Source organism: Cottoperca gobio, chromosome 5 (assembly GCF_900634415.1).
Source record: "Cottoperca gobio chromosome 5, fCotGob3.1, whole genome shotgun sequence".
NCBI lineage: Eukaryota > Metazoa > Chordata > Actinopteri > Perciformes > Bovichtidae > Cottoperca > Cottoperca gobio.
In genome coordinates this window covers 16,768,498-16,785,575 of record NC_041359.1, presented here as the reverse complement: position 1 = coordinate 16,785,575, position 17,078 = coordinate 16,768,498, and the positions used below count along the sequence as shown (strand labels likewise).

Here is a 17,078-nt window from a genome sequence, read left to right as displayed (position 1 = left end):
TTTCTCCCACCTGCTAATATTACTATATCCTGATACAGTATCAGCACAAGAAAAGTGGCATGGTCTAATATTTCAGGTGTGAATTTGTTTTTAGGGCTTACAAACCAAAACAAATAGAGCAACACTAGAGCAACAACTAATGGGGATTTAACAACCCCCAAGTGACACTGGTAGTTCTGCCTCTACTTTCCTAACGTCAGTGAAACCAGAAACAGGTGATATAATTAATCAAGTTCTCAATAATTCACACTGACTTTTCAGAAATGTTTTGGATATTTGTCATTTTTCATGTCAACGTGTTTGTGTCTTCAATAAGTGCTATATCTCTCACAGCTGCAGAAAGTTGGACCTCTGCTGACACAACTCTTTTCCAACCAGCATCCGGTGAAAATATAACAGGTAGTCAAATACTAAAATTCTTTGCTGTGGTTGTTTATAAATGCTTTTCACTGTGTACTTTTTCAATCCTGCTGTTTCAGGTGATATTATATATATAAAGATTATATATATAAATATAATCAATATTCTAAAACTTAGAATGCCAACTGTGAGAGATTCACTGGACAGTAAGATGAGAAACTGTTGGATCACAGAAAATCACATGATAATAGGAAATAATATGACAATAGGGTAGGAAGGAAGAGCTGGTTGATCAGGGCTGGTTCAGCTGTGAGGACCTAGATCACATCCAGGGAGGCAGGTACTATAGGGACCTCTGGTGGATCAACACGATAACACACAAGTTACGAGCAGTGAGTAAAAACACATCTGCAGTTGTAACAATCCCTAAATACTCAGTTTACTTTGTTTTGTTCACAAGTATATCAAAATAAAAATAATGAGATAAATATTAGCTGAAGTATATTTTATAACAGCAGGGCCTTACCAATAGTAAAAAAAAAGCGATTATTAATCTATATCTAGTTTTCGATGTTGGTACTGATTTGATATTTTACTAAAAAAAGAATGCAGCACAGTTTTTGTGACGGAATATTTCCTCTAGGATCTTCCTCCTGATACGTTTCAGAGTTTTTGCCATACTTGTAAATCCCAGAGAGCAGAAGGAAGTTAATTTCCTCAAACATGTTGATATTATGGGATGTACAGTATGTCCTTGATGTTAACACTGTGGGCCGGCGAGTGTAAATGGGCTCTTCTCTTAATGCAGAGAAGATGACGTTGATGATTGGAGCAGTCGTGACTGTGGGAGTCGTCTTGCTCGGATTGACACTTCTCTTTACTAAACGCAGGATTGGTAAGAATTAAAAAATATTAAACATGCAGGCATGCAAAGACCTAGCTGCAGTTGTAGGAAATATTTCATATTTATTTGAATTACGTAGCAAGTAAGTAAGTAAACCTTATTTATAAAGCTCCTTTCAAATCCAGTGCTACACGGTACAGCACCTTGTGCAAACATTGAAGAACAAAAAGTTAAAAACTTGAGATTAACGACATTTGAAATGATTTTCTAGAAGCAAAATGTAAAAGAATGTATCCAGTACCAGTTTTATTAGGGATCATTGAAGCTTTCTGATATCAATAATCACTGGTTTATTTATTTTTTTCATTTTCTAGAAAATTGTGCTTCCAAGAGGTAAGAAATCATATTTTTCAATGATTATCAGGTAAACCTGAGTGAGTCCAGGATGCATCTTCTTTTCCATGGTTGCTCTGGTTCAGCTGCAGCATCAATATGTGTTGACATGAAGGAAACAGCTGATGGTGACAACTGTCAGGTCAGAGAGGCGAATCAGAACCGGAGATTCACTTTTCAGTCACAACATTTAGATCTTTGCGGAGAGTCCATCCATCCATCGTCTACCACTTATCCGGGATCGGGTCGCGGGGGCAGCAGCTCCAGTAAGGAACCCCAATCTTCCCTTCTCCGGGCCACATCCTCCAGCTCCGACTGGGGGATCCTGAGGCGTTCCCAGGCCAGTGAGGAGATATAATCTCTCCACCGAGTCCTGGGTCTTCCCCGGGGTCTCCTCCCAGCTGGACGTGCCTGGAACACCTCCCTAGGGAGGCTCCCAGGTGGCATCCTTACTAGATGCCCGAACCACCTCAACTGGCTCCTTTCAACGTAAAGGAGCAGCGGCTCTACTCCGAGTCTCTCACGGATGGCTGAGCTTCTCACCCTAACTCTAAGGGAGACGCCAGCCACCCGTCTGAGAAAACCCCTTTCGGCCGCTTGTACCCGTGATCTCGTTCTTTCGGTCATGACCCAGCCTTCATGACCATAGGTGAGGGTAGGAATGAAGATCGACCGGTATATTGAGAGCTTTGCCTTCTGGCTCAGCTCTCTTTTCGTCACAACGGTGTGGTAAAGTGACTGTAATACCGCCCCCCTGCTCCGATTTGCCGGCCAATCTCTCGCTCCATCGTCCCCTCACTCGCGAACAAGACCCCGAGGTACTTGAACTCCTTCACTTGGGGTAATGGCTCATTCCCTACCAGGAGTAGGCAATCCACCGGTTTCCTGCTGAGAGCCATGGCCTCAGATTTGGAGGTGCTGATCCTCATCCCAACCGCTGCACACTCGGCTGCGAACCGATCCAGTGACTGTTGAAGGTCACAGACCGATGATGCCATAAGGACCACATCATCTGCAAAGAGCAGCGATGAGATCCTCAGGTCACCGAACTGCAACCCCTCTCCTCCACTACTACGCCTCGATATCCTATCCATGAAAATCACGAACAGGATTGGGGATAAAGCGCAGCCCTGGCGGAGGCCAACATTCACTGGAAACGAGTCCGACTTACTGCCGAGTATCCGGACACAACTCTCGCTTTGGGCGTACAGGGATTGGATGGCCCTCAAAAGTGCTCCTTCCAGCGGCCGATAACCTTCTCAGTTGAAGTCAGCAGGGTCCCACCCTTGCTGTACACAGCTTGGATGGTTCCTCGCTTCCCCCTCCTGAGGTGCCGGATGGTTTTCCAGAAGTACCTTGGTGCCGACCGAAAGTCCTTCTCCATAGCTTCTCCAAACTTCTCCCACACCCGCTGCTTTGCCTCTGACACGGCAGAAGCTGCCGCCCTTCTAGTCCTTCGATACCCTGCAACTGTTTCCGGAGTCCTCCCGGATAACATAACCCGGAAGGACTCCTTCTTCAGTCGGATGGCTTCCCTGACCACCGGGGTCCACCACGGTGTTCGAGGGTTACCGCCCCTTGAGGCACCTAAGACCTTGAGACCACAGCTCATCACCGCAGCTTCAGCAATAGAGGTTTTGAATATCGCCCACTCAGGTTCAATGCCCCCAACCTCCACAGGGATGGCTGAAAAGCTCCGCCGGAGGTGTGAGTTAAAGATCCCCAGGACAGGGGCTTCCTCCAGACGTTCCCAGTTCACCCGTTTACCAGGTCTGTCCAGAGTCTTACCCCACCCCTTGATCCAACTCACCACCAGATGGTGATCAGTCGACAGCTCCGCCCCTCTCTTCACCCGAGTGTCCAAAACATGCGGCCTCAGATCAGATGATACGATTACGAAATTGATCATTGACCTTTGGCCTAGGGTGCTCTGGTACCACGTGCACTTATGAGCATCCTTATGTTCGAACATGGTGTTTGTTATGGCCATTCCATGACTAGCACAGAAGTCCAACAACAAACGACCATTCGTGTTTAGATCAGGGAGGCCCTTCCTCCCAATCACGCCTCTCCAGATGTCTCCATCGTTTCCCACGTGTGCGTTGAAGTCTCCCAGCAAGACTACGGAGTCCCCTACTGGAGCCCCCTGCAGGGCTCCATTCAGGGTCTCCAAGAAGGCCGAATACTCAGAACTGCGGTTTGGGGCATAGGCACAAACAACAGTCAGACTTTTCCCCCCCATAACCCGAAGGCGTAGGGAGGCGACCCTCTCGTCCACCAGGATAAACTCCAATGTAGCGGCGCTCTTTGCGGAGAGTAATACAGTTAATTCATTTGCAAATGTGTACTGTGCTTTTGCCTTCCTCTGTAATGACACACAAAACCTGTTTTCTATTTTTTTCCCATTTAGACCAAAAGTAAACGTCACTGCTTTGCAGGGTGGTTATGATGAAACCTACAGTATCGTCACCTATGAATGCAACACTGGTGAGCTGCTTTTGTTTTCCCAAAGGTTGTTAGACACATTAATCAGCCGCTTGGTGGTGCAGGTTCTGCTGAAGGCTTATAAGTGGCCAGAATGCGAACAGGCATAAATTAAAAAGACATTAAAGGTACATTCTCAGAAAAAATGTTTATTGCAGCGTGACAGAAACTAAACCCTTTTACTGTAAATGATGATCATTGCATATTGCTGACAAACATTTCCACTAACTGAGGGCAGTTAAGTCATTTCTGTTTCTTTCTTTTCATAGAGTGACAACAGCAGCACCTCCGAGAAGCTACATCAGCCCTGAGAGAGACCGTGTACAGCCCTCTAAAGTCAATTTGAAATTCAAACGTTGTTTTTCTTGCATCTTTTTCTTACTTATGTACAAGTTAATTGATCTTAACAGTATTTACATCATTACCCACAAGAGCAGACGTTAGAATGGTGATATGGCTCAGTTGAACTTTATTGAATTGATAGTTTGGTCAGAACATAACATGTATCAATGCTTTGAATAATAAAATCCATGTACACAATTATTTAAAAAGTCCCTTTCATTTCAGAAGTTGAAGTTCAGGTTCATGTTTATTTATACTGCGCTTTAAAAACATAATTTGTACCAAAGTGCTTTACCCTGAAGGGTTTATTCACACATTTACACAAATTCATAAAACTCACAGACACAGAAAACACATTAAAAACCGCCAAACATGATTTAATACAATACAAATGAGAAACCATCACAGAGACATATTTAAGCACAACTGCATGCAAGAAAACAATATTTTTATGATGACATTTTACCAACTAGATGAAATAACACACAGCCTGTTTGGAGATATGAAGTTAAATGGTTGAAGTTTCAGGACAAACATGGAAAAAAAACGACACGTTTACTTCGAGCAGATCATGAACAAAAAAGTGAGCAGTTTAAAAAAAGACTTTTAGTGAAGACACACACACACACACACACACACACACACACACAAGCCTCCAGTGTGGTCGATTCTATCTAAGTAACACACATATACTAGGTACTTTAAAAAGGATGTGAGGTTTGTGTATCTGACGTGAATAATTCCGATGCTAGCTGTGGTTTTCATGAGAGCAAGTTTTTCAAAATGTCACTTAGGTAAAGTGAAAGTTCACACATTGAGACACACAAATATCATCTTTTGAGGACCGTGGACAGCCTCAGCTTCATCATGGCAGGACGCCTGCTGTTTGTCTTCCTCATGTGTAAGTTAAACCTATATATCTATTCACTATTGATGTAAATGATTACAAACCAATGCAGGCAAGCAAATTAGTTATTAGTTATAAATATTTTAGTATATACATACTCACATATATATATATATATATATATATATATATATATATATATATATACATACAGCAATCGTCAAATATGAGTTGGACAATATCGTCAAAGATCCAACATTATGCATCCTTAGTTTCCACCTCTGGTTGACAGAGTTACACGGTGGTAGAGTTTTAATCCTTCTACATGTTGTTGAAGTCATTAATTAGTTATTATTACATCTATTTACTTTGTTAACATGTTGTATTTCCAACAGATTCCTTTCGCGAGATTCAAGCCCAAAGTCAGACTCTGATCGATTATCTTTCATGTCCAGTTGTTTTCACTGTGGGACGTTTATTACATTCTGTTATTCATTTTGACTATTTTTACAAACTGTTGGGTTGTACAATAGATTTTCCCCCTTTCCTCTAAAATCAACATTCCCCATTAAGAATATTACCATAGTAATTTAATTATTTAGTATTTGATATCATTTGTTTTCATTATCTTTATGCAGCTGTTAAGTATGTGATATAACACATGTCTGCCTCTAAATTTTCAGCTCTTCTTCCACCTAATAGCGTCACCAGCTGTGATTACAGTTTGGGAAGTGAACCAAACTCTTTGTCTCCTCGTAGTGATGGATACAGCTTGACTGGTAAGTCAGAGAAGACACGAAACATCACAAAGTATTTCTCCACAATTGAGTCTATTGCATGTTATTTGAAATGTTTAAATATGACACTATGACATCACACTAAGAATCAAGTGAATTTATCTCTACTTCTATCACACCAGTGAAACCAACATCAGGTGACACAAATACTCATCATTTAAACTGACTTTTAAATCTTTTTTTCTTTAAGGCATTTTCTTCCCTTATATTGAATTAGATAATATGGAAATTAAAAATTAAAACGAGGATTCGAGAAATGCAGCTATGATTTTTTAAAACTTTATAAAAAATGTTGCTCTGCGGTTCTCAGTGGTTACCACTGAAAACGCCGTTCCGACCCATTGCATTGTTGCAGAAGTACAACACCTACCCAGTTCCCCTTAGCACAGTTTGCGTTTTTAGCACAGTTCACGTTGTTAGAACAGTCCACGTTGTTAGCACAGTTCACGTTTTTAGCACAGTCCGCGTTGTTAGCACATTCCGCGTTTTTAGCACAGTCTTACGTTTTTAGCACAGTCCAAGTTGTTAGCAGAGTCCACGTTGTTAGCACAGTCCGCGTTGTTAGCACAGTCCGCGTTGTTAGCACAATCCACGTTGTTAGCACAGTCCACGTTGTTAGCACAGTCCACGTTGTTAGCACAGTCCATGTTGTCAGACAGTCCACGTTTTTAGCACAGTCTTACGTTTTTAGCACAGTCCAAGTTGTTAGCAGAGTCCACGTTGTTAGCACAGTCCGCGTTGTTAGCACAGTCCGCGTTGTTAGCACAATCCACGTTGTTAGCACAGTCCACGTTGTTAGCACAGTCCACGTTGTTAGCACAGTCCACGTTGTCAGACAGTCCACGTTGTTCGCACAGTCCACGTTGTTAGCACAGTCCGCGTTGTTAGCACAGTCCACGTTGTTAGCACTGTCCGCTTTGTTAGCACAGTCCACGTTGTTAGCACAGTCCACGTTGTTAGCACAGTCCGCGTTTTTAGCACAGTCCACGTTGTTAGCACAGTCCACGTTTTTAGCACAGTCCACGTTTTTAGCACAGTCCACGTTGTTAGTACAGTCCACGTTGTTAGCACAGTCCGCGTTTTTAGCACAGTCCACGTTTTTAGCACAGTCCACGTTGTTATTAAACTGTGTTTTTTGTGTTTTAGATGGATGTGGATATATAGAAACTCTCAACAGTAAAGAGGTAATTTAAACACTTCTGTATCCATTCAGTCAGTGATCATGCTGTCCTGGATAAGGCCACTCTCACGTAACCTTTTTTTTTTCTCTCTTTCTGATAAAGTTCTTGCCGAGCAGTTATGATGAAACTTACAGTTTCGTCACTTATGAATTCAGCAATATTGGTGAGCTGCTTTTGTCTTTCTACCAACTTTGTTTTCTACAGTATGTTTCATACACATGCGTGGGAAGAGGAAGTTGCATAATGCAGTAAAAGTCCCATCAAGCCATGTTTGTTTTTTCCCACTACACTGACAGATGCTTACAACAGCCTCTCAAGAGGAACCAGCTGCATCAGACCACAGAGATAACGTGTGCAGCATTCGAGAAGGACATTTGAGATGTGACTAAAATCATTTGGATTGGTGTGGTTAAGTCCAGTTTGTTATTACAAAAGGATGCTGGAATATGTTTCAGCTAAACAAGATGTAACAATCTGATGAAATTAGTGCGTAAACTCTGGTCAACTGCCTCTATCAGTCCAGTGTTAGCCACTCTACACTGGCTTCCAGTAACTTTTAGAATTGACTTTAAGGTCCTCCTTCTTGTATACAAAGCCCTAAACGGAACCGCACCAAGTTCCACTGCCAACTCTCTTATAAACTATGTGCCCCCAAGAACATTACGATCATCCACTACTGGTTTATTAAATGTTCCCAGAAACATCCAAAAGACAATTGGGGATGCAGCTTTTATCAATTATGCACCAAAGCTATGAAACACTTTACCTGCAGACATTAGGGAGGCAAGCTCGCTCAGTATCTTCTAAAGTAAGCTAAAAACATATCTTTTTACTTTAGCATTTTAATAGTGATATTTTATATGTCTTTACTTTAGCCTTTTAAGAGTGATATTTTATGTCTTTACTTTAGCCTTTTAATAGTGATACTTTATGTATTTTATCTTAGCCACTTTAAACTAATTTAAATGATTTCATACATTTTTAAGCTTGGTTTTCCTGAAGGAGGATCATTTAGTGTTGAGGAAGTAAGAAAGTCAAAAGTAAGGTTTAGAGAGCAAGAGGAAAAAGTAATGTCAAAGAGAAAGATTAAATCTGAAGCGTTGAAAACAATGGAAGAACATAAAGACAGTTTATGTTATGGGAGAAGGAAGCAGAGAACAGGGATAGGAAGAAAGTATGTGGATTATTTGCAAAGACAAATATAGATGAAAGTACAGACAAAGGGATTATGAAACTGTCAAAGAATGTGTAAAGGCTGCTATTTTATCTTCTATTTTATCTGCTATTTTATACTATTTTAATTCTGCTATTTTTATAATGGTACTTCAGACTCATTTTCATCAACACTGTGATTATTGTACTGTAAATGCTCTTACTCTGTCCTTGTACTAATTGTTATGTTTTTGCTATGAGGCACTTTGGGCTGCAATTCTTGTATGAAAGGTGCTATACAAATAAAGCTTATTATTATAATTATAAACATGTGGCATTTCTATATGTAGGGTATACTAAAGAATATTTACGCTAAGGCAAAACACTGTTTATAAAAACATGATGCATTTCAATATTTTGGTGAAGTTGATTGTGAGTTTCAGGTATGTTCCTTAAACCTCAAAGTAAAAAGGTACAATGCAGCGTTGACATGAGAAACTTGTATTCTGGTTGGAGGAGCTATTTAAAAAAACAAAAACTATTTGCATTTAACACTGTCCCTCCCTGCTTATTCAGTGTAAAATATTAGTTAAGGTATTAACCTTCATGAGGGTCCAGGTGGACAATCAATTAATCAGTTGTGAGTTTTAGTTATAATGTTCCCGGGCAGTACAGGTAAATACAGGAGTCCGTGGGAAACATGGGGTCATTGACTTGACTTCAATAAAAACAGAGTGTGTGCAGCATAATTCTGGAAATATGAAGTGAAATGCAGATTTCATTGTTGAATGGTCAGGAAAATATTAAATAACAGCATGTTCGCTTAGAGCAGACCATGAACATGCTTGTGTGTGTGTGTGTGTGTGTGTGTGTGTGTGTGTGTGTGTGTGAGCAGTTTGTTAATAAATAATGAACAGACTCTTTCATTTTCTTCTGAAGCAGTTCACACTGTGGTAGACTTGATCTAAATATATTACATGCTCTACATTTCTAATAACGTGTGTTAAAGCGAGTAGATGTAAAGTGTTGCTGTTTCTGTGGCCCGTTTGTTTGTTAACTCACATTTGATGCTTGCTGTGGTTTTCCTGAGAGCAAGTTCTCACTTCTGCTGAATGACACTTAAGTACATCAAAGTCCACGTAGTCAGACAAACGAGTGTCTTCTATCTGCACAGTCTTAGTATTCAGCTTCATCATGGCTGGACGCCGGCTGCTTGTCATCTTCATTTGTAAGTTATACTCACTATAGAGTTTTTTATTGTTAATGTAGACTTTTACAAACTAATGTAGGTTCTAACCTGCAAGCAAACATGACATTACATTGTATTGTGAGCTATCATGTGTTGAATGTATTAATGAGATATTACATGTATTTACCTTTTTAATAAATTGTAATTCCAACAGATTCTTTTCTCGAGAGTTATGCACAAGGTCAGTCTCTGATCGATTATCTTTCATGTCCAGTTTTCACTGTGTGGGAAGTTTATTACAGTCTGTTGTTAATTTGACTATTTTTACAAACTGTTTGTTTGCACAATATATTTTTTATTTCTTCCTCTCCATTAAATCACAATTTCTAATATGGAATATTATCGTATTAATGTTATTATTCAGTTTTTGATATAACACATGTCTACCTCTACATGTTCAGCTCTTCTTCCACCTACACTGACAGTGAATCCACCGGTGATCTCAGAGACAGACTCAGTCACTCTGCACTGTCAGACTCCATCATCTGTTCCTGTGTCTCAGTGTTATTTCAAAACTATGAGAACAAAACGGGGCAAAGTCTTCCCCTGTCTGAAGACACTGACAGGAACTGAGCTGCTGGAGATGTCACATCAGAGTTCACCTGCTGAGGTTAAAGTGACATGTTTTTATCTTCACGCGACTCAATCTCCAGAGAGTAACATATCCTCCATCATCATTCGAAGTGAGTGAACACTGCTGCTACAGACATATATTATGATGTTATGCTACAGTATGAGCACAAACAACAAAGTGTCTCTTAACATGGTGGTTGGGTTTTCAAAAGAAGAGATAGTTGATTTAGAATGGACATCATTATACATTTAAATCAGAATTAATTTAAACAAATAACATTTTCAGTTATCTAATCCAAGATAAATTTATATTTTCAGCATCTCTTCCACCTACACTGACAGTGAATCCACCGGTGATCTCAGAGACAGACTCAGTCACTCTGCACTGTCAGACTCCATCATCTGTTCCTGTGTCTCAGTGTCATTTCTACACTTTAAGTGGAGAAACTGTCAAAGACGTCTCTTGTCTGAAGACACTGACAGGAACTGAGCTGCTGGAGATGTCACATCAGAGTTCACCTGCTGAGGTTGAGATGACATGTTTTTACACTGTAAAGCTTGGAGAGTCACATTACCTATCTCCACACAGTGACACATCCTCCGTCACCATACACAGTGACACATCCTCCGTCACCATACACAGTGACACATCCTCTGTCACCATACACAGTGATACATCCTCCGTCACCATACACAGTGACACATCCTCCGTCACCATACACAGTGACACATCCTCCGTCACCATACACAGTGAGTAACTGTTTCTCCCACCTGCTAATATTACTAGATAGATAGATAGATACTTTATTGATCCCAAGGGAAATTTAGCACAAGAAAAGTGTTGTGGTGTAACATTACAGGTGTGAATTTGTTTTTGTTACACACCAAACATCCATGGTTTCCTAACATCAGTGAAACCAGCATCAGGTTATTATTCAGTTGTTCAACATTTCAGTCAAAGCACATAGTGATTGTTGCTGATTGGTTACTCAGATAGTGTGTGTTAGATATGCAGTTGCTTATGTGTGTGTGAAGTTATTCTTGCTCCTGTGCAGATGTTAGCCCACATTGTTCAAGTAAAATAAAGCTATTAAGCAGCACATGAAAGCAATGTGCTGCTTAATATATTTACCAAGGCCCACAGTCCAAACCTGTACCCTTGTAAAATGTGATCTGTCCCGCATATCAATTTAGGTTTTCAATCAATTTTAGCCCGCATCGTTCAAGCTGAAGAAGAACTGATGACCTTGCATCACAGAAATGATGTAAGGTGGCTGCAAATAGGGCAATCTATGTGGCTAAAAGCATGACAACATTGATGCGTCATATTTACGTCTATGAAATAGGCTGCATGGGAGTTTTGCTTGACTGCAAAATTCATTTGTAATTTTTAATGTTTTATGTGCAGACGATTGCATGCCAAAAAGTTAGGCTGTATGGGACAAGTAAATTACATGATTTTCCAGGCCCTTGGTGAAATTGAGTTTGACACACCTGACCTAAAGGAAGACTATAAAACTGTGGTTTAATGTTATATGTAATATGTTTTTGTGCCTTCAAGAAACTTATACTAGTATGACTAGTATGAATCTGGCGATGAAATATCAGGGACACGGATTCTAATTACTGCATGAAAATGCTAACATGCATTGCAGTGGATGTTTCACAAACGTTTGTGTCTGTGCACTTCATAGGTTTGAGTGTTAGTACACCTGGCACTAAAGATAGCTCCTACCCTGCAACATCTCAGAAAACAGCTTCAGGTGAGCATATTTAATTCTTTACAACTTGAATTCAGTGATTAAATTAGTTTACAACCTAATTTACTCAGAAACTATATCACGCTTTCAAAGCAATACTCTGTGAAATACATGTCTTCCTACGTTTTTATTGATGTTGTGAGAACCAAAACTGACTTGTTTAGGACTTCTTGTTTCAAAGCAGCAACGTGGATATTGAACTTTATTGTAGTTGTAGCTGGTTGCGGTGTAACTGTGGCCGTCATCTTGCTCGTTTCTGCAATTCTCTGGAACAAAAAAAGAACTGGTGAGAACTACATCGTTTGTCTCATAACTTCAGAATCAGTTTTTTATATAGGTGTTCAAACATACAGTTCTCTTTTAACAGTTTCTCTGCTTATTCAACATACAGTATGTAAGCCTAGAATTGCATTTACACAATCATTGCATCTTAAGATTTATTCAGTGTACAACTACTCCAAAAATATAAGCACAAAAAAGCTTCAGTCAGAGTCAGAGACACTAGTCAAATAATTGGCTTGGCGAACCGACCCCTACGGGGGCCGCTGATGTGGATGCCCTTTAAGACACATCACCTATGGTGACTGTGGGCCTGGTCAACATTTCCAGCCTCATGGTGAGCACTCTGCTGGGAGCCTAGGCTCAGTCAACTGGGGCAGCATATTCCTATTGATGAGCATTGTTTCAAACATGGTGCAGATCAAGATAGGTGGATCCCCTTTCTTGCATGGCCCATGACATCCTCCAGTTGCTTCAGGAAATGTTGGAGGTGGGTAAGTCTCCCTCAACTTTGAGGGGAATATTGACCACCATGAAGGCAGCCCATGATGGGCCTCAGAAATGTTTTTCTCAGTTTCTCAAAGGCGCTCGTAGGGTTACACCCTACCACAAAAGACTAGCTGTCCCTCCATGGGATTTGGAGGTGAGGATCTCAGCCTTGCAACATGAGCCGTGCCTTTCTCTATAGTCTGCATTCTGCAGGAGAGCTCCATGCCCTTTTGTTTGTTTTGCATGAGCAATGCTGCCCCTTCATGTCGGGTGATGCTGGACTCTGGACCCCGCATTCCACCGTTCTATACCTGTCAATCTATGGATCTGCACCCTTTACACCAGGGGTGGGGAACCTTTTTCCTATCAAGGGCCATTTTTTTTTTACAACATCCTTCGAGGGCCATACTAATTATTTAACTCATAACCTCTACAAATATTTTTAAGACACAGCCCATTCATTTCACCTTTCTTATATGCTGTGCAAAAAAGCAACTTTTTTTAATCCATGTATCTTTCTGTTTTATCAGAAAACAATCCTTCATTAGTCCCACAACGGGGAAATGTATCTTGTCCCAGCAAAAGAACATATGAAGTATAAAGACAGTAAACAATAATTAAATAGAATAAAAAATAATATAAGTACCAAGTGGTTGATAGAAAATAAAGTGAGTATTGCACATGGCAGTGATAATTGCACAGCAGTGGTGAAATAGTCTGTTCTTGGTGTGGTGGTCTACCTCTCTATCTTTCCATGTTTGTATGTTACGCTCTGCAGAGAGCTGCTTGTTGGGCCAAACTCCGCCGAAGAGCGTTAACTTTATCCAAACGCACTCGTCCTTTCAGCTCGTGCAGTTCGGCATGTTTCGTGTAGTAATGACGCTCAAGATTATTTCTCCTGGAAAGTGCGACATTCCACATCCAGCTTTCTCTGTTTTACACTCGCCATGCTGCGTTCACTGATGTCAATGACAGTCTCGTTTACAATTGAAGTTTTTTGACATGACGTGACCACGTGATGACACGTTCCGCTCGTGTTGTGTTCAAGGACCCTGACCTTGGCCAGGAAAAACAGTCAGTCCCCCATTTAAAATATTTGCTAGTGGATTTTATTTGTGTGCGTTTTACGAATTACCTCGAAGGCCGGATCAAATGGTGGGGAGCCAGAGGTTCTGCTTTACACCCTCCTCAGGACGGTGAAGCAGGGTTGCGTGGGCAGTCACTGTGGTGCACTGTCAGGTCCTTAAAAGTGTACCTTCATCGGCCATGTGCCCAAAGGACAACCAACCAACTCTTTGTCTGTCTCAAACCTAACTGCCTTGGGCAACCAGTGAGCAAGAGTAAGCTTTCTCATTGGGTTGTGTATGCAGTCCAACAGATGAAAAAGAGGGCAGGCTGCCCCCAGCAGGAATGTGTGCACATTACACGTAGGGCCTCAATAACTCATGGAGAGATGGCTTGACATACCACGCTTCTGGGATCACGGCTCCTGTAAAAAGAAGAACAAGGTTATCATTTTCTTTCAAAGCTAGGCTTGCAGCGTGGCGGGCTAACTGAGTGGCCTTCAACCCGTTTATGGCTGGCCTTAGCAGCTGGCAGGGCCAGCTTAGCTTTGATGGTGTCTTGTTAATAGTTTCTTTATTGGAGCACATAGGTGAGCACATAGGTGAGCACTCTGGTGGCGATGAAGTCTCATTTTAACTCAACTGCCATTTCATGCTCAAGTATGAAAAACTGGGCCTACCTGGTTTCTTCACGGTTTGTTTTACGAAGCTACCGTACATATTGAATATGTAGGGTGGAGAGATAATCTCGACACGATAAAGAATGGAAGGTTGAATGTGTAGCCCAATTTTTCTTAGAGAAGCCCCAATCAGTGCAGTAAGAGTATCCACGTCAGTACTATACATATGGAATATGTAGAGTGGAGCGATAGTCTCTACACACTGGGTAACCTTCTATTCCCTTAACTGGTTACTTTTGTTTTAGATAAAAGATTACCTCAAAAGTGTAATGTTGTCCAAGTTACTGTATGTACAATCATGACAGAGTATGTTGTGATCGTCAAATAATTGAATCCAATCAACAGAACCACTAAATACTTTTATAATAATTCTGAGAAATGTATTATTTTTTATATACAGACTTTGTGTCTTTCTCAATAGCAGGTGAAAGGCGGGAGCCTCAAAATGAGAATGTAAGTTTGACATGATGGACAATATACAAAAAGCCATATATCCTTATATATGCTACAGTTGGTTTCTTTCTTTTCCCAGTTGGACGCATACCCTTTGTACTGCAGCATCTCTGAGGAGCCAGCTGCATCAGAGCTGAAGGGTGTGATGTACAGCACCGTGCAGACACACTGAAACTGAGCAGACAGCCTGAAGAACTGTTACTGAAATGCACCTTGTGTTTGAAGTTGAGTGGTTTAATCTAGTTTTAGTTTTACAGTTTTACAAGTTTTACAGCCAGATGCAATTATCAAGTTGAGGTTTATGACTTAAAATGTATTTAGTTTTACTTTATAACTAAAACAAAGTTCACTTTACTCCTGTTGTTTGATGTTGATCATATTTTCTATGCACTATACATATATTTACATGCATTTTACTGCTACTGTAAATATGCTGTATGTTTTAGCCCCCCCCCATAATACCATACTATGTATTACTTTGTATTATTCAGTTTTATGTTTTGTATAAGACCTATATGAATATATATATATATACATTCATATATATTCAAATATATATATATATATATATATATATATATATATATATATATATATATATATATATATATATATATATATCTTTTTCATGTGTGTTAAGTCGCTCTGAAATGTCTTCTTAAAACAAAGAGAAACTGGCAAATTAAAGCAATTTTTTCTTTAACTCTCAGGTAGTTTGCCTGTGTGTGTCTGTGTGGAATTTAGAAATAAAGTGGGAGGTTTGTTGGAAAGTCAGAATTGCATCAGACCATATCACATGATTTTCTTTTAAAATGGGAGGTTTTGTAAATGCCCAGATTAATGTAGTTTGTCTGAATTGTCAATGATGAAAAAAGAAAGCAATTGACCCATAATAGCTCATGGGACCCGATTGCATATTTTATTTTCCAAAAAGGAGATTGTGCAGACAATAGGAGGAGATTCAGATGAAGATAAAGTTGGTTTGAAATGTGTTTGAAAATGTTTTAAAGGGTTTTGACATTTTAAAAAAAATCTCCCTTGGTTCATTACATGACCTTTTTTTTTTCCGTCACTTTACCATCTTCTCAGAGCTGTAGTCCGTGTAACGTTACGTTAGTTTGTTTATTACAAAGTGGCAGAAATCAGAAAACGACCCGCATATTCATGTCGTCTTCCCGGTGGCGGTCTTCCAGACTCGGAGCCGGCACCTGGAACCCACCCTCCGTCAGACGGAGCCCCAGTCAGCGGCTAAAGAGACTTGAGCTCAGCCAGAACAAGCCCCAGCGCCGTCAGTCACAGCGGGCTGGTGGACCTGTGTAACGGCAGCAACATGGAGTTTGCAGAACGCCGGTGCTGCGGCTGAACTCGAGCTAACTGCTAACTGAAGCTACGCCGTTTCCCGGAGCTGCCAACAGCTATACACTCAGCAAAACAGCCTCCTGGCAGCTGTGAGGACGACACAAGGTGGTGCAGGTGGTGAACGAGTCAGGCAGATGTGCCTCTTCTCCCTCTGTAGTGACTCACTATCGCCTCTAGAGGAACAAGTGGTATTACAAATCAAATTCAAATCAAATCAAATTTATTTGTATAGCCCATTATCACAAATTATACATTTGTCTCAGTGTGCTTTACAGACTGTACAGGTTACGACACCCTCTGTCCTTAGACCCTCGCACCGCACAAGGAAAAACTTCCTAAAAGAAACCCCAAAATTAAAGGGGGAAAAATGTAAGAAAAAAAGTGTCCTCCGGTAAAGCAGGTGGCAGTGTTATGTTTAACTTTAGCTGAAAAATGTTATCCACCAGTAAACACACAGAAGAAGAAAACAGGAACAATAACACAGAAGGAGAAGACAAAACAATATGGATGAGTCACAGTGAACGGGAGATAGATGGAGACGCAGTTGTACCTGCCAAACAAGTTAAAACTTTATGCAAGTACCTGACAAATGAGAGGAGACCTTCCCGTATTTAATAAAAAGCAGAGTCGGGCAAACTCATGTTTTTTGTAAAGTGTGCCATTCAGATATTAGATTTGCACACGGCGGAATAAGCGATGTTCACCAGCATGAACAATCGTCCAAGCACAAGCTCGCCCAAGAGGCACAAACACATCCACTGTCAATGACTTC

The 17,078-nt window shown here is 40.6% G+C and overlaps 1 protein-coding gene and 1 long non-coding RNA gene across 14 annotated transcripts; both read left to right on the top strand.

Moving 5' to 3' along the window:
- The first annotated feature begins 332 nt into the window (after positions 1-332).
- On the top strand, positions 333-4,620 carry LOC115007927 (uncharacterized). Of its 2 annotated transcripts, XR_003832252.1 has the most exons (5): positions 333-399; positions 1,169-1,255; positions 1,579-1,597; positions 4,008-4,084; positions 4,351-4,620. It is a non-coding gene; the product is annotated as an uncharacterized LOC115007927 (long non-coding RNA). The 2 variants fall into 2 exon arrangements; XR_003832251.1 differs by lacking the exon at positions 333-399 and having other exon boundaries at positions 1,025-1,255.
- A 4,945-nt stretch (positions 4,621-9,565) lies between these two features.
- On the top strand, positions 9,566-15,406 carry LOC115007924 (uncharacterized). 12 transcript variants are annotated; one of them, XM_029431080.1, is made up of 8 exons: positions 9,566-9,628; positions 9,804-9,830; positions 10,051-10,332; positions 10,541-10,837; positions 11,917-11,985; positions 12,167-12,268; positions 14,895-14,947; positions 15,027-15,406. In XM_029431080.1, exons 1-8 carry the CDS (start codon positions 9,595-9,597, stop codon positions 15,117-15,119), a joined length of 957 nt encoding a protein of 318 aa, XP_029286940.1. In that variant the 5' UTR covers positions 9,566-9,594; the 3' UTR covers positions 15,120-15,406. The 12 variants fall into 12 exon arrangements, with proteins under 12 accessions (XP_029286940.1, XP_029286939.1, XP_029286938.1 ...); XM_029431079.1 differs by having other exon boundaries at positions 12,164-12,268; XM_029431078.1 differs by having other exon boundaries at positions 10,541-10,864; positions 14,919-14,947.
- Positions 15,407-17,078: the final 1,672 nt, after the last annotated feature.